The sequence below is a fragment of the Heteronotia binoei genome, chromosome 21 (assembly GCF_032191835.1).
Source record: "Heteronotia binoei isolate CCM8104 ecotype False Entrance Well chromosome 21, APGP_CSIRO_Hbin_v1, whole genome shotgun sequence".
Taxonomy (NCBI): Eukaryota; Metazoa; Chordata; class Lepidosauria; order Squamata; family Gekkonidae; genus Heteronotia; species Heteronotia binoei.
Genome location: NC_083243.1, coordinates 198,420,082 through 198,447,646, shown reverse-complemented (window position 1 = coordinate 198,447,646; position 27,565 = coordinate 198,420,082). Strand labels below are relative to the sequence as shown.

Genomic DNA, 27,565 nt, shown 5'->3' with positions numbered 1-27,565 from the left:
GGCCAATAAGGAGCCACACCTAGAAGAAGACGACTGTAGGTTTATATCCCGCTCTTCTCTCTGAATCAGAGTCTCAGAGTGGCTTACAATCTCCTTTATCTTCTTCCCCCACAACAGACACCCTGTGAGGTAGGTGGGGCTGAGAGAGCTCTCACAAAAGCTGCTCTTTCAAGGACAAACTCTTTGAGAGCTATGGCTAATCCAAGGCCATTCCAACAGCTGCAAGTGGAGGAGTGGGGAATCAAACCCGGTTCTCCCAAATAAGAGTCCGTGCACTTAACCACTACCAAACTGGCTCTCTTCCAGAACTTCCACACTGAACTCCCAAATTTGACTAATCAGCCTGGGGAGAAGACTCAACAGCCGAAAGGCGTTCCTTTCGATAAGGGGCAGTTAGAGCAACTGTAGCTTCTGCCTTCCGATAAAGGAACCTGGAAAAGAAGCGGTCCAGTTGATGATTCTCTGGGGAGGCAAACAGACTGTTGGCTGATTATCAGTTGGAAAGTCATTGATTATCATTTGGAATGTCTTGTTGAGGGACCACTCCCCCTTTGAATGGCTTGCCAGTTTAACCTGTCTGCCTAGATGTTCAGCATCCCCTTTATGTGTTCTGCCTTGATAGATGCTAGAAGACTCTTGGCCCATAGCAACAAACAGCATGCTTCCCTGCGAAGGGTGGAAGATCTGGATCCCCCCTGCTTGTTGATGTACACTTTGGCAGAAATACTGTCCATCCCTATGATCTCAGGGGCAAACTGTAAAAGGGCTAGCTTGATTGGTCTAAATTCCAGGACATTGATAGGAAATCTGCAATCCTCTTATGACCACTGTTCTTGGGCTAGCTGATTCTGGCTCCCTAGCCACTGAAGCTGGCATCTATGAAGATCTTGTGATAGTGATGGATCAAAAAATGTTTGCCGTTCAACATGTTGGATAATTTGGTTCACCACTGTTTTCCAGGAAATATGATTCTGATATGGTATAAGAAACGTCTGAAATTGTCTGCAGTAGAACCTCCCCACTAAATGGTGTTGATAGTTGAAATCAGGAGACCCTGAAGCTTGGCAGGCTGTTAAGGAGGATAACTTTTCCATGATGACTTGAGAAGCCAGTTCTCTGATCTTCTTAAGTGTTTTGGCATGACAAAGGTGTTAAAAAATTTTAAATCTAGAACAGCTCTCCAATCTCTTTAACACTGGAAAAAAAATTGAATACACCCCCAGGGGTCTCTCCACCTCCAGAACCACCTCTACGACCTTGATGTAGAAAATGTTGAATGACTGTTAATGTTTTGGCTCTTTTTTTTGTGGGTTCCCAGGAGATGGAGACTTGATTAAATGAGATGGGGAAAACTGGAGAAATTCTATCTTGTACCCATCAGGAATAATTTCTTTTGCCCAGGTGTCTGCTTGCAAGTTGTTCCAAGACGGTCTCCCAATAATCACACTTCGGTGGTTTTGGAGTATCTGGTAAAATGGTCAGACTTGTTACTGGTTGTAACAACTGGTTGTTGAAATCACCTTCCTGAAGCATATACCTTCTGTTGTCTTGGTGAAACCTGGAGAGTGTATGTTACATGTGAAAGAAGGAAGAATAAAAAGATCTCCTGTCAGAACATTGTATGGATTTGGGTAGTGCCTTCTTTTTATCTCTGGTCTCCACCAGAATTTTGTCCAGCAACTCCCTGAAAAGTTGTCCCTCATGGAAGGGATATGCTGTGACAATGGTCTTTCAGTGGTAGTCAGCAGACCAGGCCCTTAACCATAGTGTGCTTCTAGCCGCTACCGTTGTGATTATCCTAGAGGAAAAAACCATAGTGTCTGAGGTGGAAACTGTAAGAAAAGACACAGCTTTTAACACTCTATTTGCACCCTCTAGTAAATGCTGATTGTCATCAGGTAAGAGGCTAACAACCTTGTGCATCCAAACAACAGCAGCATATGCAATCATAGAGAAAACAGCTGATGCTCTTATAACCACAGAAGAGGCCTTGTGAGGGTGAACTCTTTAAAAATCTAAATTGTTCTTAACATTTCCATGGCCATCCTCTGATAGTAACCCATAAGACTGAATTGCTGTAATTGGTGCGTCAAGTAAAGGAACCTGGAGGAATTTCTTAGTAAAGGAGGACAAGGCATAAAATTTTCTAACAAACCCTGAATACTGTTTGTTTGCCAAGGATTTATTCCGCTCTGCCCACATCTGTCTCTCAAAAACTCTTTATTCCCCCATCTTCTATTCTTTGTTTAATTTAATCTCTTCATCCTCCACATCCAGATTCTCCTGCGGGCTCAAGGCAGGCAAGGGTTTTGCCAGCAAATACTGCTAGTCTTGACTTTTGAAGAACCGAAGGGAAGGTTCAGGCACCTCTATGTCAGTCTCTTCCTCATCAGACATAAATTTTCCCTCCTCCTTGTCACTCTGCTTGTCAGACTGACCATCCCCCTTTTGTGAGAAACCACTTATTTCTTGGCAGCTTTTGTGCACCAGTTAGCACTTTCATGAGAAAGAGATCTATGAGGGGAAGGAGAATGGCACTATGCATGTCAGGTTTTCTTTTCACCGCAAACTTTTAAAACCTGCTCCCTGATTGAATGTGCAAGAAAGGGGGGGGGGGGGGGGAGAACAGGAGGAAGAGACTGAAAGCTACAGCCACAATGGGTACTTCTCTGTCCTGAAGAATGCTGCATCTCTTTGAGATGTCTCCTAGCCATGGAGATTCATTCTAGCAGAGGAGAGTCCTTGTTGCTGGACTTCTGTACCTTCTTCATACGCCCAACCAGAGTGGTAAATGCATTGCTGGCTTGTGGTTGCCAGTTGCTGGCACCAGATCGCACTGTCGACTGAGAGAACAACTCCTGCAGTGCCAGGCTGAGTTCTGGCACCCTTTGCAAATTGCTGCCTGCTGGCTGGCTCATCAGGGAATCCGTAACAAGATGCCCTAGGGTCTTGTTGGCTCCACAACAGCAGTCAACAAATGAAGCCTCTTGCTCCCTGGCTGATAGGAATCCGTCATCCCTCAGTGCCATCTAAGTAGCCTCCAAAGGCTCTGGAGCCAAAGCCCCGTCAAAGCCTGAGTACTGATGAGTAAAGAAGATGGCAGCCACAAGGCAGGAAACCTGTGTTGAGGCAGCCAGAAGGAAAAGAGTAGAATCAGAAAGGCTCAGAAGGATTGAAAAAAATAAGATAAGAAATAAAGAACAGAAAAACCAGACAAGGTAGAACACACTCTCTCTCACACTCAGCAGAAAAGACTAAAAAGATAGGTATAAGCAAAGCCTAGCCTAGCCGCTCTCCCTACTGAGGCAAGAAAAGAATTGAAGATGAGGGTGACTCCCACCAGGAAGAGGAGTGGAGATTTTTGTTCTTGCCTCCCTGATCATAGGCTGAGAATCATCCACAAGATGCCTCAGAGGGAGAAACTCCTCTCATTAGCCAGTTCTGATAGGGTCTCATGTTCTTACTTAGTAAGATTAAATTTGGTTCTCCTCATCTCACTTCCGTACATATTAATGTCTCTAAGAACAAGCTTTTCAAAAGTCTGTATGGATGCATCATTACAATTAGGCGCAAATGGCAACTTTAGTTTAAATCTATTGTATTTGACCACTTGTGCATTTAAAAATATTTAATTTTGAAGCTGTGAACAACTTCACAAAGTTGTGAACAAAGCACTATAATGAGAGATGGGGACAAATCCCAAACCCAGACTAAGTAAGCAGTGTTCAGTTGGTGTGAGGGTTCTAGAAGATAAGTTTACAACCAAGTTTTCCTCCTGCCCCTTACTCTCCTCTTTGTTTCCCTCTCAAGAATGGGCTATATGCTGTACTCTCATCACCAGATGTGGTTGTGGAGTCTTCTTTGCTGGTAGTTTCAAAGTTTGAGTCTTTGCAGTAAACTCTGCTGTACAGAGTGTTATTTTTCCACAAAAATTTGTTCAGAGACCGTTCTTTGGTGCATCTGAATAATGACTGTAATGAACATTTTGAATACTTTATTTAGAAAACATATCACATTGTTTGTTATTAATTCTTTAGCATTAATATCACAGGTTTTTTTTTATTCTGATTAACTATTGTGAACTGTGGATCCTCATGTTGGATATTATATACATGTAGGCACAGCCTGGTAATATGTAAATTACAGATTATCTGTCTTCTTGAATCACATCAAATGGGCACTGGCCTTAATATCTGACTCCAAGACCCGAGACTGTCCCACAGGGCAAGCTGCTTTTCAAGGACATCTGCATTAAGAAGGCAGTATGAACACTGGCCTTAATTTCTGATCTTAAAACATGAGAGGGAATGCTGGCTGGTGGCAAGCCAAATGAATGACTCGCTCCAGGGGAAAGGTGGCTTCCCCGATATATGGGCAAGAGGGGGTCTGGAGCAACCCCTGGCCTTGGCCTATTCTGCATTTGAGGTTGTCCTTGCTGCAAAAATGTAAATAGTTATGAAAATGAAAATATTTCACACCCTTCCCAGGGCCGATATCCATTAGGCACAGAGCCTAGGGTCAATGATGCTTTTAGCGGCCCACAAAAATCATTTAATTTCCCTCAAAATCAGAAGGAAAAAATGAACTTTTAGAGTTGAAAAAAATGCTTTAACCTTTTCACATAAAAAAAATGAAATGTTTAGGGCCCACAATTTTTTAAAAAATTAATCTTTGCCTAAAACAGAAAAAAATAAAATGTTGAAGTATTTAAAGTTATATCAAGAACAATTTTAATATTGATATTATTACTGTAGGAGGCAAAAGTGCCTAGAGCCTACAAAAGTCATCAAGTAGCCCTGCCACTTCCTCCTCCCACTGCAGCCTCCTGATTTTTGTATTGGGATCCACATGAAGGAATAAACACAGGACTGGGAGGTCCGGGTGGGAAGTAGGGGTCAGGGATGCTGCTACAGGCTGATCCTGCATTGAGCAGGGGGTTGGACTACATGGCCTGTATGGTTCCTTCCAACTTGTTTTTCTATGAAATTTATGCCTTCTAACCAAAATGCAATGCTACTTTGCACTCAGTGTAACTGAATGTATGATTTCTTATTACTTGATCTTGTTTTAAGGAATGCTAGGTTGCAGGCTTATTTAATTCATATACAGAGTACATCATGCGGAATGCTGGCCTGGATGAAACACAAACCGGAATTAAGACTGCCGGGAAAAACATCAACAACCTCAGACATGCAGATGATACTACTCTAATGGTAGAAAGTGAAGAGGACCTAAAGAACCTCTTGTTGAGGGTGAAAGAGGAAAACGCAAAAGTAGGCTTGAAACTCAACATCAAAAAAACTAAGATCATGTCATCCAGCCCCATCACTCCTTGGCAAATAGAAGGGGAAGACATGGAAGTAGTAACAGACTTCACATTTCTGGGATCCAAGATCACTGCAGATGGTGACTGTAGCCATGAAATTAAAAGATGTTTGCTCTTTGGGAGGACAGCTATGGCGAACCTAGGAAGTATAATAAAAAGTAGAGACATCACCCTGCCAACAAAAGTCTGTATAGTCAAAGCTATGGTATTCCCAGTAGTAATGTATGGCTGTGAGAGTTGGACCATAAAGAAGGCTGAGCGCAGAAGAATAGATGCTTTCACGGTGTGGTGGTGGAGAAGAATCTTAAAGAGTCACTTGGGCTGCAAGAAGATCCAATCAGTCAGTCCTAAGGAAAATCAACCCTGACTGTTCCCTGGAAGGTCAGATGCTGAAGCTGAAGCTCAAATACTTTGGCCACCAAATGAGAAGGGAGCACTCCCTGGAGAAGATCCTGATGCTGGGAAAGACAGAAGGCAAAAGAAGGGGACAGCAAAAGATGAAATAGTTGGACAGCGTTATTGATGTAACTAACACAAATCTGAGCAAACTTCGGAGGATGGTGGAAGACAGGAGTGTCTGGCATGACTTGGTCCATGGGGTCGCATAGAGTCAGACTCGACTGTGAGACTGAACAACAGTAGCCAGAGGGTCTGGCTTCTGACGGAAGAACAACAACAACAAGGTTGCAGGCAGAAGGGAAGACAGCATGGTATGGACCAGGGGTGGCCAACGGTAACTTTCTAGATGTTTTTGGCCTACAACTTTCATCAGCCCCAGCCAGCATGGCCAATGGCTGGGGCTGATGGGAGTTGTAGGCAAAAAACATCTGGAGAGCTACCAATGGCCACCCCTGGTATAGACCAATTTCATCAGATCTTGGAAGCTAAGCAGGGTTGGTATGTGGATGGTAGACCACCAAGATTCTGTAGGGGAAGGCAATGGCAAATCACCTCTACTTCTCAAATGTCTTGAAAGTTCCTTTTCTGGGGTCACCATACATTAGTAGCAACTTGATGGTACTTATGTACATGCAAAGGCTGAAGACATAAATATTTGGGTGACAGAGTAATTGTGTCCACTATGAAGGCCATGAATATGAGTTACAACAAATAGATGAGTCTGCTATATTGTTTGCAATGAGCACAGATCACTAAAGCAGAAGATACTTTTCTGATCTGCAGAGAATTCAAAGGGCCATTTTGTGTATGACTGCTTCTCCCACCTCAGCCCTTCTACACTGGTATCTTGGCTATTGACCTAGGTAACCTCTGACCAAAATCCTGAAGACTTCCTAAGAACAGTCCACACAGAATTCAGAATCTGCTGACCACAACCTGCTCATTAGAGGGAAAGGATGTTTCACCAGGCTGTCCCAAACAGAAGGTGGTTTTCCCAAGAAAGCTGATGTCCAACTTATTTACACTTAAATGATTTCTTCCTCATTCCTAGAAAGGAGGGCACAAACCATGCAGGGCCTAAGACACAATGGAGTAAGAAACCAGGAAAGGGCAAGGAAGGGGCAGAAACTCTTTTATCAAATTGATACAAATTGTGTCCGCTCTGTCTAAAGCCAGCCTAGGTATGCATGGAGGCGTGTCTGAGTATGAGTGTATATGAGTGGAATACAGTGAGGGCAGGCTTGAATTTCCTTGGTACGAGCTTAATAAACATTACTTCTGTATTCACAAACTTATTGTCTGGCTTTTTCTATGTCTTCCACCCTCACATATTGGGAAAGAGTCCAGCTGGGTCAGAGTGGCTTCCAGAAAGCTTTTGATAAAGTTCCTCATCAAAGGCTCCTTAGAAAGCTTGAGAGTCATGGAGTAAAAGGACAGGTCCTCTTGTGGATCAAAAACTGGCTGAGTAATAGGAAGCAGAGAGTGAGTATAAATGGGCAGTCTTCGCAGTGGAGGACGGTAAGAAGTGGGGTGCCGTAGGGCTCGGTACTGGGTCCCATGCTCTTTAACTTGTTCATAAATGATTTAGAGTTGGGAGTGAGCAGTGAAGTGGCCAAGTTTGCAGATGACACTAAATTGTTCAGGGTGATGAGAACCAGAGAGGATTGTGAGGAACTCCAAAGGGATCTGTTGAGGCTGGGTGAGTGGGCGTCAACGTGGCAGATGTGGTTCAATGTGGCCAAGTGCAAAGTAATGCACATTGGGGCCAAGAATCCCAGCTGTTCACGGCTGTTCACAAGTGAGCCTGTGCTAAGTCACCCCAATGAGCTAAAACCTTTCATTGTGCAATGTGATGCCTCCAACGTAGCGGTAGGCGCCCTACTCATGCAAAGGGATGACGAGGGGTGCTTGAGACCCCGTGCCTATATTTCAAAAAAATTTTCTCGTGAGCGAAGAAACTGGTCGGTGTGGAACAAAGAGGCTTTTGCAGTCACCCATGCTCTAAAAACCTGGAGGTCCTGGCTAGAAGGTGCGAAATTGCCATTTGAAATTTGGACCGACCACAAAAATCTAGAGGCTCTCACCGGCCGCCGTAAGCTCACAGAAAAGCAAATTCGGTGGGCGGAATTTTTTTCGAAATTCGATTTCACTTTACGGCATATCCCTGGCATAAAAAAACTTTTTAGCAGCCACCCTATCGTGCTTTCCTCAACACAACAGTCAAAAGGAAGAAGTGGAAGACTCCTTGATATCCCCGACTCAGGTGGTCACCACAGTAACCACCCGCTCTAAATCAAAACAGAAATTTTTTACGGAGGAGGTGGGGGGGAAGCATCTGATCACTGAAACCGAGAACAAGGGGGAAGAGCGCCCAGATGAGGTGCAAAAAGGGGAGGATGGGCTTTGGTATAAGGACAATAAGCTGTGCGTCCCTAAAAACCTCCATGCGGAGGTCTTGCAGTTCTGCCATTCTAACAAATTAGCAGGGCACTTTGGATACGTGAAGACACTACATTTGGTTAATAGACAATTTTGGTGGCCCTCCATGAAAAGGGACATTTCTGAGTTTGTGGCCTCCTGCCCTATCTGTCTGATGGCTGAACTTGCTGCTTACCAGTCTGCTGTCAACTCAATACTAGGGCCGGCGGCGGGACCCAGTCCTCAATCCAAGGAACAGAGGAGGAGGAAAGCATCCGGGTAATCTGCCTTGTAGCATGCCAAAAACGGGGCAAAGGTGTCGGGCATTGCCAACAGTAGCGGCAGGCAAAATGTGCTGCTCTGCTTGCTGCCTGCTGCTGATTGGCACAGTGCACACAAAAAGAAGGACGCCAAGGAGGTGGGGCCAGGCAGCAACTCCTTGCGTGCACATACGGCAGTGCTGCCAGCCTCGCGTGCATTTTTTAGAGTTGCCCTGCACCTGGCTAGCCTGGTCAGAGGGAGGTGGCAGGTGTGGGGGCTGGCTGGTGCTGCAGTACATCTACATCTTGCGATGCCACTAGGGAGTGTTTGCAGTATCTCAGGGTACCATGGAATCCTGGTTAGGAATCACTGCTCTACACTATTACACAGAAGCAGGAGGAAAGAAGCAGGAGGAACTGGAAGCTCTAATGCAGGAAACATACTATGACATAATAGGCCTTACTTGGTGGGATGATGCTTACAATTAGAATATTAGGATTGAAGGGTACAATTTATTTAAAAAGGACAGACAAATAAGGAAGGGTAGAGGCATAGCATTATATGTGAAGGAGGTATATACTTGTGAGGAAATAAATGAATCTGAGCATGGCAGCTCAGTTAAGAGTCTCTGGGTAAAAATAAATGGAGTAAGAAATAACAGTGATATTATGGTGGGGATCTGCTATAGACCACCAAGCCAGGAAGAGGACTTGAATGAGATACTCCAACAAGAGATTGCAAAGTTCTCAAAGAGAAGGGACACAGTGGTTATGGGAGATTTCAAAAACCCATTGGAACCCATTCCAATTATCTGTTGGAAGTCCAACTTTGCTAAAAATGAAAGGTCAAATAAATTCCTGACTTGTCTTGCTGACAACTTCCGTTCCCAAAAAGTGGAGAAGGAAACAAGGGGATCTGGTACCTTAGACTTGATCCTCACCAACAAGAATGAACTGGTTGATGAGGTGGAAATAGTAGGTACCCTGGCAGTAGTGAACATCAGTCAGTCAAAAATGTATTGTATATAGCCACTGGCCATTACAAGACAAAACAGAACTTGAACAATAAAGTTTCAAATTAATACCTTAAAAGTTTCCCAGAAAGGCCAACCTCAAGAAGTTACAGCATTTGAAATTACTCTTGCTCGTATCTTCTTAGCTGCAAGGGCAAAAAGAGACTCTATAGGACACATGAGCATCATTGTCAGATAACAGAAATATAATATTTTCAGTTTCTGAACATGCTTTTAAGGAGGTTAGTACTCCAGACAGAAATTTAATTCTGGGGGCATTGTTGAGTGGACAGGATAGAATATAATGAGAGAGATTCTCTATCACAGATGAACCACAAATGCAAAAACATTGTTCTGTTGGGATGTGGGAATATCAACCAGTTAACAGAGTTGTTTGCATAGTCTGAAAGCGGAGAGCTGTGAAGGATGTTCTGATGTTGAATCTGGAGATATTAACCAGTTATGGGGATCTCAAATGATCAGATTTGATTAATCTGAACCAGGGGGCTACTTTAGATTTTAGGATTAGAGAATGATCTAGCAACGCATCTGAAAAAAAATCCAATCCCTAAATTGAGAATTGTCATTTTGGGCCCCTAGGAGATCAACAGGAATAGAATAACTCTGGATAATGTTGATGAGGTCTCTAGAACGCCTGTGATCTTTTGACACCATACAAAAGATGTGGTAGAACCTTGCTTTTAAATAATTTTAGTGCTGGATCTATCAAGCGTCCACCCTTTGTATGAAAAAAGTGGAGAATTGAACCAACAATCCTCAGTGCTAAGGATTTTACCGATGTCAGATGGACATTTCAATTCAGGGTCTCCTTAAAGGTTACCCCCAGGTATTTAAAGGAGATGCACTGGTTGATTGTATTGCCCGCTATACTCCAGCAGAAGATTTTGGGATTTTTTCTGAAGACCATGACTTTAGTCTTTGCATGGTTGATCTTAAGGGCTTCATCATTACAGTATGTTCCTAGATGTTGTAATAGCCTTCTCAGACCTATTTCGGTCAAGTATATTTTGGCCATATCATCTACGTAAAGCAAGATTGAACCTTTCTGCTGTCCTAAAGTTGGAGGAGTGAATAGACGCTTATCAATGTTGAATTTAGTGAGCTTAGACCATAAGCGGGACCTATCGATGGAATCAAATGCAGCAGCTAGGTCCACAAATGCTACAAATAGTGTCTTTGTGGGCCCATTTATGCCTGAATAGGTCAGCTAGGAGAGAGTTTTGCAGTGGGCGATAGTTCTGAGGCCTTTTCTAAATCTTGCTTGTGCGGGATGAAGGATTTGCTCCTCCGTCACCCAATCCTCCAGTTTTGATAGCAGATGTTTCCTATAAAGCTTTGCTGCAATATCAAGTAAGCTTATAGGTCTGTAATTTTGTGGATCTAGTTTATTGCCTTTTTTGTGAATGGACACCACAATACCCAGTGTCCAGCTAGGAGGAATTGCCCCTGTAGTGTTCATCTGGGAAAAGACTCTGGCCAGAATTGGGGCCCACCAGTTAGGAAAGGCTTTAGGGGGGTAGCATGTCCTCTCCTGGGGATTTTCTGGAGGCCAATGAGGCTATTAGCCCTCTTACCTCTGATTCAGAGACTGGTGGCCAAGTTGTTAAATCCTTATAATCTAAGGAGATCTCCAGTGAAGGATTATTATTGTCTCCCGTGAAGGAGGGATATGGCCCAAAAACCTTGCCAAAATGAGAAGACCAAACATAGCCAGGTATGTACGCATCCATCTGAGAACAGAAATTTCCTCTTTTATTTGAAACCAAGTCCCAAAAACAAGACTCATTTTTCTCTGAAACTGCTCGATCTAACTTGCTCCAAAGAAATTTGACATGCTCAAATTTCTTTTGTTTGAGTAGGTTTTTATACTTTGTCCTGAGTTGTAATAGGTTTGACATCTGCATCTCCTCTCCACGTCTCCTAACTTGTCTCATAGTATAATGCAGTTCTTTTTTAAGGTCTTTGCACTCACGGTCATACCAGCTGTTCTGGGCATGCCAAATCTTATTTGTATGCATGTAGTTAGTTAGTATGGGTTTAAGGAGGGTATTAATCTCATCAAATATTTTAAGTATGTCTGGTCTGTTCTGCAGAAGAGATGTCCTCAAGCTGTTCATATCTGGACTTGCCAAGGTATAAGATAGTGTGTTATGTATCTTCTCTGACCAGTTAAGTCTCTTACTACCAGGTATAACATCCTCTGCAAAGTCTTGGGCTGGTTTTAATAACACATTATCACTAGTGATCAGAAGCAAACGTAAAGGACAGCAGTCACTCAGAGTAAGATCTAAGACGGGTGGGGAACCTTTTTTCTGCCAAGGGCCATATGGATATTTATAACATCATTCATGGGCCATAAAAAAGTATCAACTTAAAAAACAGTGCTCCACCAAGGAAGAATGATTCAGGCCAGCAAAATTAATGCAAATAATTGTTTTTCTATTTGAAGTCTTGTGGAGAGAACCTAATCTGGCACGCACATACACACAAACGGCCCGCCGTCCTAGGCAAATTGTAGAAAAAGCCCAGCAGGAACTCAGTAGCATATTAGGCCACATCCCCTAATATTAGCATATTAGGTCACACACTCATTAGCATATTAGGCCTGGGAACTGTGACAGTAACTTTTCCAGGCCCTGCAGCAACTCGAGGGCCGCATATGGCCCTCAGGACAGAGGTTCCCCACCCCTGATCTAAGACCTCAAACCTAGTCACAAAATTCATTAGAGCTGGAGATACTGCAATATAATCTACAGTGGTAGCCCTACAAGTTGCCACATAGGTAAAGGTACCACCAATTAAATCAAATGTGGTGCCATGCAAAATATACAGGTTGGTCAATTAAAGAAGTTCCAGCAGTTTCAGACCAAACTTATTTACAGTTAGGTCCTTTGAAGAACAATCCAGGAGGTGAGCATGTGATCTATCTGCTTGTTTATACCATCCCTCGCCTCTAAGTTACCTGGCCCTGTTCTTGCATTAAAATCGCCACATAGAACGACACAGGCATTTGGGAAACGTACAATTAATGATTCCAATGTTTCCGTTAGTAAGTCCCATATGCTTCCACCTTGATGGAGGGGTAAGCCCTTGGGGCGAGAGTAATGAACATGTGATTTTGGAATTTAGTCTTGGGGAAGGGAAAAGCTATACATAGTCAGACGTGTAGGTTGGAGAAAGGCAAACTTCGACAAATGTAGAACTATGCTGGGTAAAATCCCATGGTCAGAAATACTTAGGAAGAAGGGGGTTCAAGAGGGGTGGCAGTTTCTTAAAAGCAAAGCATTGAAAGCCCAATTCTAGACAATTCCTATGAGAAGAAAAAATGGAAGAAGCCTAAAGAAGTTAAGGTGGCTCCGTAAACAGCATTTGAAAGACTTGAGAAATAAAAAAAGACTCATTTAGGAAATGGAAGGAGGGCTTTAGAACCAAGGATGAATATAAAGAAATAACCAGTGCTTGTGTAGAAAGAGGAAGCTAAAGCTCAGTATGAGCTCAGGCTAGCAAAAGATGCTAAAAATAACAAAAAAGAGGGGTTTTTTTCTTATGTTCAAAGAAAAAGAGCAAGGATGTGGTAGGTCCACTGCAGGGACAGGAAAGTAAAATTGTAATAAGTGATGAAGAGAGGACAGAACTGCTCAATTCCTACTTTTCCTCAGTTTTCTCTTCTGTGGGAACAGTGCTCAACATGGCAAAAACAGTACAATGAGAGACCTGCAACCTAGAATCAGCATTGGGGTTGTACATAAACACCTAGTTACTTTAAATGAAAAAAGTCCTCAGGGCCAGATGAACTGCATCCAACGGTACCAAAAGAATTTGCGGATGTAATTTCCAAGACTTTGGCCATTGTTTTTGAGAATTCTTGGAGAACAGGTGAGGTGTCGGAAGACTGGAGGAGGGGAAATGTTGTGCCCATCTTCAAGAAGATGAAAAAGGAGGATCTGGGTAACTACCGACCCATTAGCTTTATGTCTATACCTGGAAATGTTTTAGAATAAATCCTCAAACAGTCAGACCTGGAATATTAAGAAAGGCTGGCTGTGATTACTAAGAACTAGCATGGGTTTCTTAAGAACAACTCGTGTCAGACTAACCTTCACCCTTTTTTTGAGAAAGTGACTACACTTTGCTGGATCGAGGGAATTCTCTAGACATATTTTACCATTATTTCAGTAAAGCTTTTGATAAGGTTTCGCATACTATGCTTGTTGACAAGTTGGTAAAATGTGGTTTGCCACCCGTTACTGTTGGGTGGATCTGTAAGTAGCTGACAGATCACACCCAAACAGTGCTTGTGGATGGTTCCTCCATCCTCTTGGAGAGGAGTGACAGGTGGAGTGCCTCAAGGATTTGTCCTGGAGAAGAGGTGGCTGAGAGGTGATATGATCACCATCTTCAAGTACTTGAAGGGCTGTCATATAGAGGATGGTGCAGAATAATTTTCTGTTGCCCCAGAAGGTTGGATCAGAACCTATGGATTGAAATTAAATCAGAAGAGTTTCTGGCTCAACTTTAGGAAGAACTTCCTGATAGAGTGGTTCCTCAGCTGAACAGAAGTATAACATCCATATCACGAGAAGTGGATGGTATTGCTTTACTCTGCTATATTAGATCTTACTAGAGTATTGTGTTCGGTTTTGGGCACCAGAATTTAGGAATGGAGGAGCTGGGTATGTTTAGGCTGGAGAGGAGATGACTGAGAGGTGATATGATCACCATCTTCAAGTCCTTGAAGGGCAGTCATATAGGATGGTGTGGAGTTGTTTTCTGTGGCCCCAAAAGGTTGGACCAGAACCAACAGATTGAAATTAAATCAAAAGAGTTTCCAGGTAAACATTAGGAAGAACTTCCCGACAGTTAGAGTTGTTCCTCAGTGGAACAGGATTACTCAGGAGATGGTGGGCTCTCCTTCCTTGGATATTTTTAAAGAGAGTTGAGATGGCTACTGGATAGCAATCCTGATTCTGTGAACTTAGGGGAGGTGTTTGCGAATTTCTTGCATTGTGCAGGAGGTTGGACTGGATGACCCTGGATGTACCTTTGAACTCTATAATTCTACGAGTCTATCCCTCAGCATGGGTGAGTTGTGCAAATCATGTGACAGGGAGCTGCTTAGTGGCTACTGCCAGGCCTGGCCTTTTTTCATTCTTGTTGGAGTAGGGGGAAAGGCAATAGAGGTGACTTGAAAGTGCAGCAGAGCTCTGAGAAGGGCCCTGCCTCTTCCCCCGTCTTTTACAGACAGAAATCAAGGCTGGAAAGCTGGTAATAATGTTGTGGTTGCCTAGCAACAGCTACTGAGGAAATTCATTCATCATTGCTGTAGGCACTGCCTCCTTTATTGTGGTGGGTTGTAACCCAAAACTTTTTTAAAAACAAGTTTTCAGATTTTTCTGCAAACCTGGACCTTTTCTAAAATTTGTATAAAGTGCTGTCCTGCCTGTCCAAGGCCTTAATTTCTGTCTTTATCTCTCCACAGATGGGGCCATATTGACAATTAGATATATTAATGTTGATTAGATTAACCAACTATCATTTCTTAGCCTTTTATCTTCTTTCTTAATATGCATTCCAGCTAGCTTGTTTCTAGAACACACTTTAATAAAAAGGTGACAAATGTAGCATTTACACTGCTTTGCTATGCAAGTAAGACTACCATAAGAATGCAACACAGATATGCTGTCCAACTGAGCTTCATAGTACCTTCCACTGGTGATTCTAAATGTTTCATGCTACACAGAACACTGAAACCATGTCAAAGTTACCTTACCAAAGTACTATTTACAGCACTGTCAGTTGTACGCGCAGCAAAATAACCATCTGCATCTGCAAACTAATCAGAGATTTAATATTTGAAACTGAGCTATGACAATACAGCCTGCAGGCAGACTAAAAACTGAAAGCTGTTAATACTAGTGGAGATTTGTGAACAACTATCAGTATTCAGACCATGAGCAGTTTTTTGACTCAAGACTTGTATACCAACCTCCAGGACGACTGATATACTGACTAGTATTATACTGATATAATACTAGTCTGACCAAGCAGGGCTCTTCTTGCATTTCCCTGCTCCCATTTCTGACCACAGTTACACTTGATTCCAAAAAGAGGCGGGACAAACATTTAGGTACCTCAATCCACATATGACATGGAGCTTATGAAAGACTGACTGCCAATTATCCTTCTTCCTGGAATAAGCTGTATACCAGCCTTGAGTGAACAGCAGTCTCATGGACATCCAAATACAAATATACTTGTTCACCAAGTCAGGAGAGCCAGTTTGGTGTAGTGGTTAAGTGTGCGGACTCTTATCTGGGAGAACCAGGTTTGATTCCCCACTCCTCCACTTGCACCTGCTAGCATGGCCTTGAATCAGCCATAGCTCTGGCAGAGGTTGTCCTTGAAAGGGCAGCTGCTGTGAGAGCCCTCTCCAACCCCACCACAAGGGTGTCTGTTGTGGGGGAGGAAGGTAAAGGAGATTGTGAGTCGCTCTGAGACTCTTCGGAGTGGAGGGCAGGATATAAATCCAATATCATCTTCTTCTTCTGTAGCTGAATTTACAAACAAAATCCATAATTTCACTAATAAAAAATAACATGGAAGTAAAAGAATCTGTTACTGCCCATATAGGGAACTGTAGTTAGTTATGAACTATCCCAGTTTCATTTCCTAGTTAAAACATGAAAAACACAACACTGGGTTTGAGGAAGAATACAGCACGACTACATTTTAGCAGCAGACATTCTTTTAAACTACTGTAGAGCAGGAGTGGCCAAACTTTCTTAACGCAAGAGCCACATAAAATAAGCATCAGATGTTTGAGCCACAAGACAGGAAGGAAGGAAGGAAGGCAAATAGATGGGGGAGGAAGGAGGGAGGAAGGGAGAGGTAGAAAGAAAGCAACTTTACCTTTAAATGTATTATCCAAGCTGTCAACTGGCTTGGTTTGAGGAAGTGATTTAAAGAGACATATGACTTCTCCAAATTTGCCCACAGGGTGGTGGAGGCTTCGAGAGCCACAGAGTATGTGTGAAAGGGCCACATACGGCTCCCAAGCTGCAGTTTGGCCACCCCTGCTGTAGTGACTGAAGAAAAGCACTTTCAAAGAGACATCTACCAATACATCTTTTTAATAGGCCAATAAAAACATAGGAGGAAGAACGTAACAAAAAAAAAGATAAATCACATGTCCCAGTACTGATTCTAGGCACATTACATTTTACCATTTATTCCATTTCAATTCCACTAAGAATCATTAGCATTGCAATTACTACTTTTGTTTATGCAGTGATTTACTCTGAAATGTTACACTAATGAAAGCATTATTTCACTAACTGAACATACGGGGGTTAGCTTATGTTAGTCCATGCAAGCTTTCTCCCTCCAAACATACGCTTTGATTTTGTGTAATTTGCAGAAGCCATAATGCTGGGGAAATTATTAAACAGAAAAACACTTACAAAAGTTGCATGTCTGCCACGAAACCCACGTCTGCACTGCTGCCTCCATGGTTTCCAAACAATAAATCCCAAGAGGTAAAGAACAAACATGGATGTTTTTGCAAATGTACTGAAAAATGGCTTATTGTAGTTTTTAAAAACATACTGTGAAGAAAGTGGGGGAAGTAAGCATCACTGATGGAATTAAAGCATGTCCTATAACTAGCACGGCTTTGCTATTCGGCTCTTCAATAACAGAAAATGACAGCCAGCAGCTAATCATTCATAAACATACAGAACAAAACACTACAAAGAAGAGAAAGCTATTGATTTTACTGGTTGGGGAAAAGCACGCAGGTCTTGCATGCAATGGCATATTCTTGAATCAATAGCTTGCACCCACTCCAAATCCTTATAGACAAAGAGCAGAACACGACAGCTGCAAGTGAGTCAGAGCATGGTTCTAGTACCATACTTATGTTAGAAGATGTAACAGCTACTGGCCAGTGCAACTGATCCATTATGGATCCAAGAAGTGGGGTGCGGTTAACAGAAGCTGAGAACTTTCTGAGGTGCAGCGGAGCAGAGGTCAAACCCTTTAGTTGGAACACTTTTCTTCCCTGGCATAAGATTTAACCAATAATGTTCTACAGTATTGAGCATTGCTAATATCTACTGTATATAAAAAGGTAAAGGAAGTCCCCTGTACAAGCACCAGTCGTTTCCGACTCTGTGATGACGTTGCATCACGATGTTTTCATGGCAGACTTTTTACAGGGTGGCTTGCCATTGCCTCCCCCAGTCATCTACACTCCCCCCCCCCCCACAAGCTGGTTACTCATTTTACTGACCTCGGAAGGATGGAGGCTGAGTCAACCTTGTCTACCTGAACCCAGCATCTGCCGTGACTGAACTCCGGTTGTGAGCAGAGCTTTGGACTGCAGTACTGCAGCTTTACCACTCTGCACCACGGGGCTCCATAATATCTATATAGGACCACTGAACAAGATTGTCCAACGCTTCAAGCTCACTGATGACACCCAGGTACATATTTCATCACTAAGAACTGAGAAGCATTCACCATGGATCAAAGCTACTGACCTTTTGTTGTAGTTGAGACTGAAACCTAAATTTAAACTTAATCCAGACAGGATGAGGTTATGCCAATTGGCAAGGTTGATTGGAAAGCTGATATTATGCTACTTACCCTTGATAAGTCTATCTTTGTCAGAATTAGTGAAGAGCTCTGGTGTTGCTAAAGCCAGTTTTGCACTTTGAAAAATAGTCCTTCATCTTCACTTAGTATGGACGCTACCTTCTAAATCCTCTCTCAAACATTTAACCCAGCAAAGTCTGCCCAAGCAGAGACATGTTAACTCAAACCCACAATGTATTTATATTGTCAGAATCAAGCATGCTCTTCAACTCTACATAGCTTTCTGCAGTTTCACGCAGAAATCCTTAGAAGTTAATTTCTCTGTCTCCTTCCTCCAAGAAATTCTCCCCTAAAAAATGTAAGCTAACTAAACTGTCAAAATTTACTAGACTTTGCTATTTAAAAATTGTACTTTATTGCTGACATTATGAAACAGAATTGGAAAGACTAATTGTATTTAATTATAATTCACATCAATTCAGGAAACACCCCTAGGTGTCTAAGAAATGCGGGTTGTCATGTACAAACAACTATTTATCCAATATCAGCCCAATAGTTTCCAGCAAACAGGCTAAAGCACAAACATTCATTGATAGAACATCTTGTTACCCATTATCATGCAGTAATGCTATATTAAAGTCATGCTACTACCATATTACAAAATAATACTTACTGCTGTAAGTTCAGAAGATGCAACCCATATCACATCAACAAGAAGAAGAATGACAATTCCAAGAGCCATTCGTCTACGCTGTGTGTGAGAACTGCTTTGAGAGCTCATCTGGTTTAGGATAAAAACCCACACCATTTGTAACCTATTATACAACATCAGCACAATTTAGTTTTAGAATCACACTGTTTCTATAGGGCACAGCAGACATTCAAACATCAGAAAGTCACTAAATTTTAAACAAATAGCTAACCTGCACAACCTGAAAAGATCTTGCATTATTCAATAAAGATATTCAAAACTATGCCCTAACCCTAGCCCTATTTCTACAATATTCAAGTTAGCATTTACATTCATTATGTGTATCTGTGGTGAGTTAGGACAGTGGGCCTTGGTTACAGCATTGTCATTCCAACGGCAGATACCATGAAGAATGGCCATGTGTATAGTAAAATAATTGTCATTTAAAACATTTATTAGAATGATTTACAAAAGATATTAATTTAAATTAAATAAAAAACAAAAATTGATGTAATTGATCAATGAAATGACTAAGTTATTAGCTCACATATACTGGTAATCACTATTCATACAGCCCGTGTTCCTAATCTTTTCACCTTCTACTGCAGACCAAACCACCACCCCTTACTGCTGTTTATAGGGGACGGCTGAAGGCCTGCCATGGGAGGCAGAATATGGGGAAAATGTGTTCCCTCTTCCATTAGCACAATATTCTCTGGATCCAACCCACTGACAATAGTACAGTTTGGTCAGAAGTGTTTTGCATATCATTAAAGCAGAATACCAGTGCTGAAATCCTATACACAAGGCTGCTGAAACGCCATTAATGGGTTTAATTAACTGCAGTTTAATTATAAACAGGTCCACCGTTCAAACCACTTTTTGAGGGACTGCTCTTTCTAACAATGGCTGAACTAGACACCCAGACATTCTTTTTTAAATGCTCACATACAAAGTTTTAATGCAGCTCCAAGAAATCCAAATTATAAACTGAACTATAGGCATACCTGCTCTGTAAACTTTCTGATGTTAAATGTAAAAACTGGAGTTGGGTGAGCTTCATGCCATCATATTAAGGTGAAGACCATCTCCTGAAAAATAAAGAAAAAGGGTGATCAAATCTACATTGTTTCCAACTTTGCTGATAGCTTTAATGAATACATATCCATCCATTTTTAAAGCAAATTATTCACCATTTTCCAGAATTTCCAGCAAAGTTAGCAGCATATACATGAAGATCTAGCATGATAAAGAAATAATTATTGTGAGGCCACAAAGGTGCACAAAGACAGAACACCATAATACCATTAAAAATAAAACATGAGGAGAGGGTTGGACTAGATGGCTTGTATGGCCCCTTCCAACTCTGTGATTCTATAATCAAGATTTTTCAAAGAAATCTATTGAAGTGAATGCTTTTTTTTTTTGCTAAGAGGTACAATGCGGGGGGAATTAAACATGGCAAGACACCACCTCTTCAAAGATACTGAAGAGAGCAAGTTTGGTGTAGAGGTTAAGAGCAGCGGGCTCTAACCTGGAGAACTGGGTTTGATTCCCTACTCCTCCATTGCAGCTGCTGGGTGACCTTGGGTCAGTCAGTTATCTCAGAGCCTTCTTGGCCTCACCTATCCTCAGGGTGTCAAGGTAGCCTTTATTGGCATAAAAATATAGATATATATCTATATCAGAGCAAATTGGTTACAAAAGGTAAAATGGAATGATTGCACACATATACATTAGAGTAAGAATAAACAAAAACTATTTCTATGAGATCCTCTGACGTGCCTTTAAAACAGAGTAAAGAAGCATAGCCACCTTCTGAGTGACACTAGATGAAGAATCGTTCACAAGTCTATAGACTTTAAGTGCATCAGAACAACCAACCATGCTGTCAAGCATTGTAAATTCTCTATTTGCTATAATTGTCAGATCATAGAATTGTTACTAACCATGAATTAAACCCAGGCACATCAAAGTAGAAAACCCCCTCCATTGCTTTTTTCGCTTTTACTAACAAATGCAGGAATGTCCTCTTTGAAGATAAGACCTCCTGTGACTCGTTCCCAGGCCCAGCAAGGCCTGGACCCAGGATGCGCCAACCGCAATAGAGATAAGGAATGTAGTGTGTGAATTTCACTGTGAATGTAGAATTGTTTATAGAACCCTTTGATGTGCCATTTTAAAGCATGTACTCTGTTGTTACTGAGTATCCGTTCCAATACCTAGCTCGGCTGAGCCACATGGATTATCAATAAACCACACTTTGTTTCAAAATTCAAGGACAGGTTATTTTGAAATCTCATGCTTGACACATGCTAACTAAAAGAGGATGTAAATACTTGTGACGGAGATCTGTATACAAATTACAGTAAAAAAGAATGTGAGTAATGGACTCCACACATTTTTGTTTACAGAGGCAGTATCTGACTGAGTAGGCTGTCTTGTAAAATCTGCCATAAAGAATGGCAGAGGGCATGGCGTTGGATCTGGCAAGGGAAAAAGCTCTATGCTGCTGTGGACCTACAAGACGGATAGATATGAGGTCATTTTCCCAGTACTAAGAGGGATCTCAAAGCTCAGTGGGGAACAGGTTTTCTTAGCCAGACTGTATATGTCTTGGCACTCAATATCTAGCAACCTGTTTTTAATTTGTTGGACTGCGGCGGTGAAGGACAGCATGAACAGTAGTTCTAGAGTGGCGTTTCCCATTTACCGGGTCCTGATCCAGTACTGGGCCAAGGATGCTTCTTTGCCGGGCCATGGATGCCTCGCCACGCTGCCCTCCCTCCCATTGCTGCATCCCTCTCCCCCTCGGCCTTTGCCCCACCCCCGGGGCAGCCCTCCCCCTGCTATCCTTTTGTTCTGGCGAGTGCAGGCTGCTGGTGACGTCGGGGCTGCTGCTGCTTCAATCACTCGGCCTGGGTGTTGCTCCTCCCCCCTTTCATCATGGAGACCATTGGGGCTGGCAGCAGCTCTCCCAGCAGCGCCATCATTGGGCGCAGCCAAGCCTGGCCAGGGAGACTGCGCAGAAAGGACGTGTTGGGCGGGACTACTCTCGCAGCTGCTTCTCGTCGGGGCCCCACTGGGCTTGCCGCCAACAGTGAAGGACGGGGATGGTGTGTGCCCAGTGGGGCCCCAATGCCGCAACGAGGAGTAGCAGCAAGGGCAGTCCCGCCCAACATGTCCTTCTGGCGCAGCCTCCCTGGCCGGGCTTGGCTGCGCCTGATGATGGTGCCACTGGAAGAGCTGCTGCCAGTCTTGATGGTCTCCACGATGGTGGGGGGACACCCAGGAGCGACACCCAGGCCGAGCAGCTGAAGCAGTAGCAGCCCCGACGTTGCCAGCAGCCTGCACCCACTGGAGCAAAAGGATAGCAGGAGGAGGGCTGGCCCGGGGGTGGGGCAAAAGCCGAGGGGGAGAGGGATGCAGCAATGGGAGGGAGGGATGAGAGACAGGCAGAGGGGTGAATGGGAAAAGGAGAAGGCACATGGGACGGAGGTGTGGGGCAATAAAGGGGAAAAGATGCTGGCCAGAGGGAAGCTTTATTTCCCACTCCCCCTCTCTCTGTCAGTCAGTCTTTTCCCTTTCTTTCTTTCCTTCTCTTTCTTTCTTTCTCTCTCTCTCTGTCAGTCAGTCAGTCAGTCTTTTCCTGTCTTCTCTATCTGTCTCTCTCTCTCGGTCTGTCTGTCAGTCAGTCCCTTCCTTACCATTGCTGAGTAGACCTGGGGGGGAGGGGAGGAAAAGCTTCTTCCTGCCATTTCATGTTTTTCCAGGCTGAGAACATTATATATTTTGTTTTCTGCATGTGATCCTTGTACTTTTTCTTTATGTTTATTTTTAAGATGGCATTGCAAAATCCCACTATTCTCCTACCTTTCTTAAATAAAATATTGCAAGAGTTTTAAGCATGTTTGTACTTTCCTGTCTCCTGGCTCCAACCCCAAATTTTAGTGGGCCACAAAGAAGGGTAGAAATAACTGGGCCATGGGGTGGGGGGAAGTTTGGGAAATCCTGTTCTAGAGATAAACACATTCTCAATATGTGCTGACCAATTTGACAAGTTAAGTTCAGAGAGCATTTGATAGATATAGCTCCCTGGTTCAGAGTTACAGTGCAAGCGTGGCCAGAATTTGAAGCCATGCGCTAGTAGCCATTAAAGACATACCAGTTTCTAAGCAGATAACTGCATAAGGAACACATTGTGGCATGCCCAGAATTTTACGCAAGAATTTCAATAGCACATTCAAAAGATCCAATCCAGATTGGGATGCCATACAGACGTAAAATCACTTTGGCTTTGAATATTTCTATGGCAGCTGGCACAAATTTAAAAAAGCATACTATGGCAGATATAGCCATATGGCACTGATGTTAGCTGTCTTCACTGCATACTTGTGATGGGTAGACCAAATTGCATTATATTGAAAATAAACACCTAAGCATTTAAAATACTTGACTGACAAGGGAGACACCTTGATCACAGGGTGTCTGCTGTGGGAACAGGAAAGGAAGGAGACTGAAAGTCACTCTGAGATTCCGAGTGAAGGTGGAGTATAAATCTAATCTCTTCTTCCCTTCTTCCGCTAATGAGTGAAATATTAATTACATATTGTGATAAAATATAACATGCTACTGAAACGTAACAAAATAGAGTCATGTGATTATAGAAAGCTATAAACCTGGGAAAAGAGACATGGGAAAATGTGGCAAGAATAGGGTCTTGTCAACCGCTTCAGACCATCCAGTGCCCACAGAGCCAAGAAAAGCCTCTCTGTAGTAGACTGTATACAGTCAAAGGTAGTGAGCGGCATAAACCAGCTCATGAGTCAAAATTAATCATGAATTTGGCCTAATCCGCTGTCCCTAAACGTAAAATCATAGAGTTGGAAGGGACCTCCAGGGTCATCTAGTCCAACACTCTGCACAATGTAGGAAATTCACAATTGCCTCCCAACATACACACACACGGTGACATTCGTTCCATGCCCAGAAGATGGGGCGAGGGGGGGGACCCAACTACATCCAGTGGTCGACAGCACATTTCCCTTTTCTGAAGCCTGCTTGCTCAAGGTGAATAACATAGTTGGAAGCCTCCCAATCCTCCAACTTAAGCAGAAGTCATTTGTTATATAATTTGGCAGCTATGTCCAGCAAACATATTGGATGATAGCTCTGACAGTCCACTTTACTCCCCCTTTTGAACAACAGAACTTCAATACTCAATTTCCACCCCAAGGGGAAACACCTGTTAAATTTACCAGGGTAAATTTACCAACTAAGCTAAAATGGGTGCCCATCAATTGAGAAAGAGTTTGAACAACTCTGGGGGAATCAAATCCACACCAGAGGACTTATCAGAAGCAAGTTATATAACCAATCAATAATATTGCGTGGGCTGTAACAAAAATAATAGTTAAGTAGCTAAAAAATGCTTCATAATCAAGAAGCTCAGTAACCAAGAACACACAAAAATAACTACCACAATCAATCTTATTATGTTAAGGACTTACCAGCAAAAACTTGAAAAATGACAAAGAGACCAAAACACATGCAGTAACAACAGTTTCTCAAAAGATGGTATACTAGTCTGACTAGAGATCTAGTGGCATCTTTACTAAAAATTCTGATAGGCTCCATCAGATTTGAGCACTATGAAGAGGCAGAAAACGTGGAGTGCCATTTGCCAGCTTCTAGGCTCTAGCCTGGTCAATAGTAAATAAGTGAACAACGTGGTGAAAGGAGCTAATCTCATGCACCCCCGACATCTCTTAGCACCCTCGTAGGTAATCCTACTGTCTCAGGGGGTGGTACTGCCCACTTTGGAAACCACAGATTAAGCAATATGCTCTTTATAGACTCTTCTCACTAATTTTATTGTCAAGTTACATTTGTTTTGCTAGAACCTATGTTTCCTCGTATGTTGCTTAAGCAAGACCTACTTTTTAAAGGATGCCTACCTATCTTTTGGCTTACTTGAGTAGCTATAGCATAACTTGGCTCATTACCTATGCTGGCATTATCTTAATTTTTTTCCTGAAGATTACAAAGGTTAGCACCAAATCTGACCTACCTTTACCATGGATTTTAATCAGGATCTGTCTTTCTATACTTTTCCTTTCATCTGATTAATCCCTTCATTTTAGATGTATTTCCTCTGTTCAGTCAACTCTGGTTGTATTGGATTTCTTCGACAAGCTTCCTTTTATATAAAGGTAAATTTCAACAGGTTCCAATGTGAGTGAATAATAAAGTCAAAAAACACTGGAATAACAATAACACTTTTACACAATATAGTGTATATGCAAGCTACATTTATCAAAATACATGCATAGCAATAGTCATCATTAGTAACTTACAAACCAATCCTGATACAGAATTCACAAATGCTCATAATACAAACGCAGTTGGAAAAATAGTCTTTTCACTCCCCCACACTGTCTGCTGTATGAAGATAATAAGGTACAGTTACTCAGAGACAATTGCCTTCCTGCTGTTCTCCCTTATGTTCAGCAACTTGGGTGGAGTCCTCAAATCTCCAGCACAGCTTGTCTCCAAGAGAGCAAGGGACCGCAGCCCGGGATTCCTCACGGTTTTAGACCTTCGTCAGCCTTTTTCTCTCAGTGTTTTATCCTGGAGCCTCAGTACAACATTTAACAACTTGGATCAATGCATGTTAATTGCTTGGATCAGCGCATGTTAACTGCCAGAAACAGAAAGAGCAATCCACAAGATACAAAATATTGATGCTGGGAGAAGGAGTCAGCCTCCTAGTGCGTAAACAGACTTACTCTGTGTCTTGGCCACAGAAACCTGGTAAAGGAGAAGAAATTGCAGGGTGGGGAGAAAGGGACAAGCATGCTAATACTGTGTCTTTGGCAACATTATATAAGCTAATTTCTACATTTTGACAGATTTTTTAAAATAAATCCTTAATAAAGTATTGTACATAAAATACATATGCTTGGGGAAAGTTACGCCATAATACAGATATCTTTGGATTTCACAGATTTATCTAATGTCATAGACTTAACTAATGGAACATCTTTTAAAGTCAGTTTTGGCCATTTTCTGCAAAAAATTCAAAAATATATTGACCCTCAGGAACTGTGTTGCTTATAGGTGATCTCACAATGGTTTCATTTCAAGATTATTTTAGCCAATATACCAGCATTTAAGCAAGAAGCCACTGCTCACTGCACATAGAAGGCCCAGGGTCAATGTTAGGCACCTCCCATTGAAAGGATCAGGCGCTAGATAAAGTGCTAGACATCTGTCCAAGACCCCGGAGAAGCACTTACAAACATGTAGTCATGACTACTTCTATGAACCACACAGCATAAAAGATAGTTTCGTGTGTTCATGCTCAGAAATGTGGGAAAGTTTCAGTTATACAACCACGATTTGCACTTAGTCAAGGCTCCAGTCCAAAGTAGCAACAAGAACGTTTATGAGCTAATTAGGCACACAACTGGTGCTTTGCTCAACATTCATACTAGTGAAAAGACAGGGGGGTATTTTTCTTTCAAGCAGGTTGTCTCTTTGGATTATGGCTCAAATGAGCAAGGTGAATTCCATGCGCATGATGCCACCAACTTCTGTTTGTTTATCAGCCATTATACTGGGCTGGCCCGTCAATGCCTCCTGCAGCAAAGGCGAACGCTTCTTTCTCTGCCCAAAGGCACTCGGACTTCTGTCAAGGGGAAACAGCGGAATGAAACGCGCCCACTTACCGGCCGCCGCCGCAGCTCGCCGATGGTGCAGGGCCTGTTCGCAGCCGCGGCGAGAAGCAGGGAAGGGCGCGAGGCGCCGTGACGCTGGCGAGGGCGGAGCAGGACTTCCGAGAGGCCGGCCCTTTCCCGTGTCAGGCGCGGGCGGGCCCCGCAGGCCTCGGCGTCGCCGCCGCCTCCAGCCCAGTGGGCGAAAAATCCCGTATGCGGAAATCAGGAGGTGCAAGTAGGCTGTTCAGCAGCAGCAGCAATGCAAGGCGAGGGCAGGCAGCAGGGGAGGCGGTCGCGACCTCCTGCATTGCGCCGGTGGCTGGACTAGATGACCCTGCAGGACCCTTCCCAGCCTGGGAGTTTATAAAAAAGTAATCCATTGTCTCTTTCCTTCTCCTCTGCTGCTCCGTTGCCTATTATACATAAATGTCATTTAATTAAAAATATTTTTTATTCTCAGGATATACTAAAACGGAAAAGGGTAAAAGTCGGATCTACACGGATCTTCATGAATTCATATGATTTTTACAGTGAAATGAAATCAAACCACCATCACGCTGGAGATCCTGTATTAGACTATACGCAGCACCAGAAAAATCATGCCTCCACAAATCTGTGGCACCACAGCAGTGGAAAAACATGTTTCCAAACCACGGATCCTCATGATTTTTGCTTCGGATTCCCCCAAATTCACCATCAGTTCTTACATCATGTCCATGGGTACACTTTGCACCAGAGAAATCGTGGATCTATGGCTTAGTGGCAGCGCCAGGGACGAAAAACTTGATTTTGAACCACGAATCCTCAAGGATTCTCATGATTTTTGCTTTGGATACCCCCAAGTCCACCATCCAATCACATATCATATACATGGGCAGAGTTTGCACCACTGATATCATGAATCCATGGCTGTGTGGCAGCACCATGGACCAAAAACTTGGTTTTGAACCACGGATCCTCATGGATCCTCATGATTTTTGCCTTGAATCCCCCCAGCCTTACCATCTATTCTTATATCATGTCCATGGGCAGAGTTTGCACCACAGAAATCGTGGATCCACGGCTTCATGGCAGCACCAGGGACCAAAAACTTGATTTTGAACCTCGGATTCTCAATGATTCTC

The 27,565-nt window shown here is 42.8% G+C and overlaps 1 protein-coding gene across 2 annotated transcripts in view; it reads right to left on the bottom strand.

Moving 5' to 3' along the window:
* SLC35F5 (solute carrier family 35 member F5) overlaps positions 1 to 27,565 on the bottom strand; it is a 100,663-nt gene that overhangs the window by 61,083 nt on the left and 12,015 nt on the right. The window contains exons 1-6 of one of the 2 annotated variants that reach the window (XM_060262060.1): positions 26,454 to 26,583; positions 24,794 to 24,922; positions 19,731 to 19,814; positions 18,706 to 18,847; positions 16,898 to 17,041; positions 15,208 to 15,270 (exon numbers count right to left, since the gene is read on the bottom strand). In XM_060262060.1, coding sequence (XP_060118043.1) covers positions 15,208 to 15,270; positions 16,898 to 17,041; positions 18,706 to 18,847; positions 19,731 to 19,786 — 405 coding nt within the window. In that variant the 5' untranslated portion in view covers positions 19,787 to 19,814; positions 24,794 to 24,922; positions 26,454 to 26,583. Of the gene's footprint in view, positions 1 to 15,207; positions 15,271 to 16,897; positions 17,042 to 18,705; positions 18,848 to 19,730; positions 19,815 to 24,793; positions 24,923 to 26,453; positions 26,584 to 27,565 lie in introns of those variants that run through there. The other variant, XM_060262061.1, reaches the window with a different exon arrangement.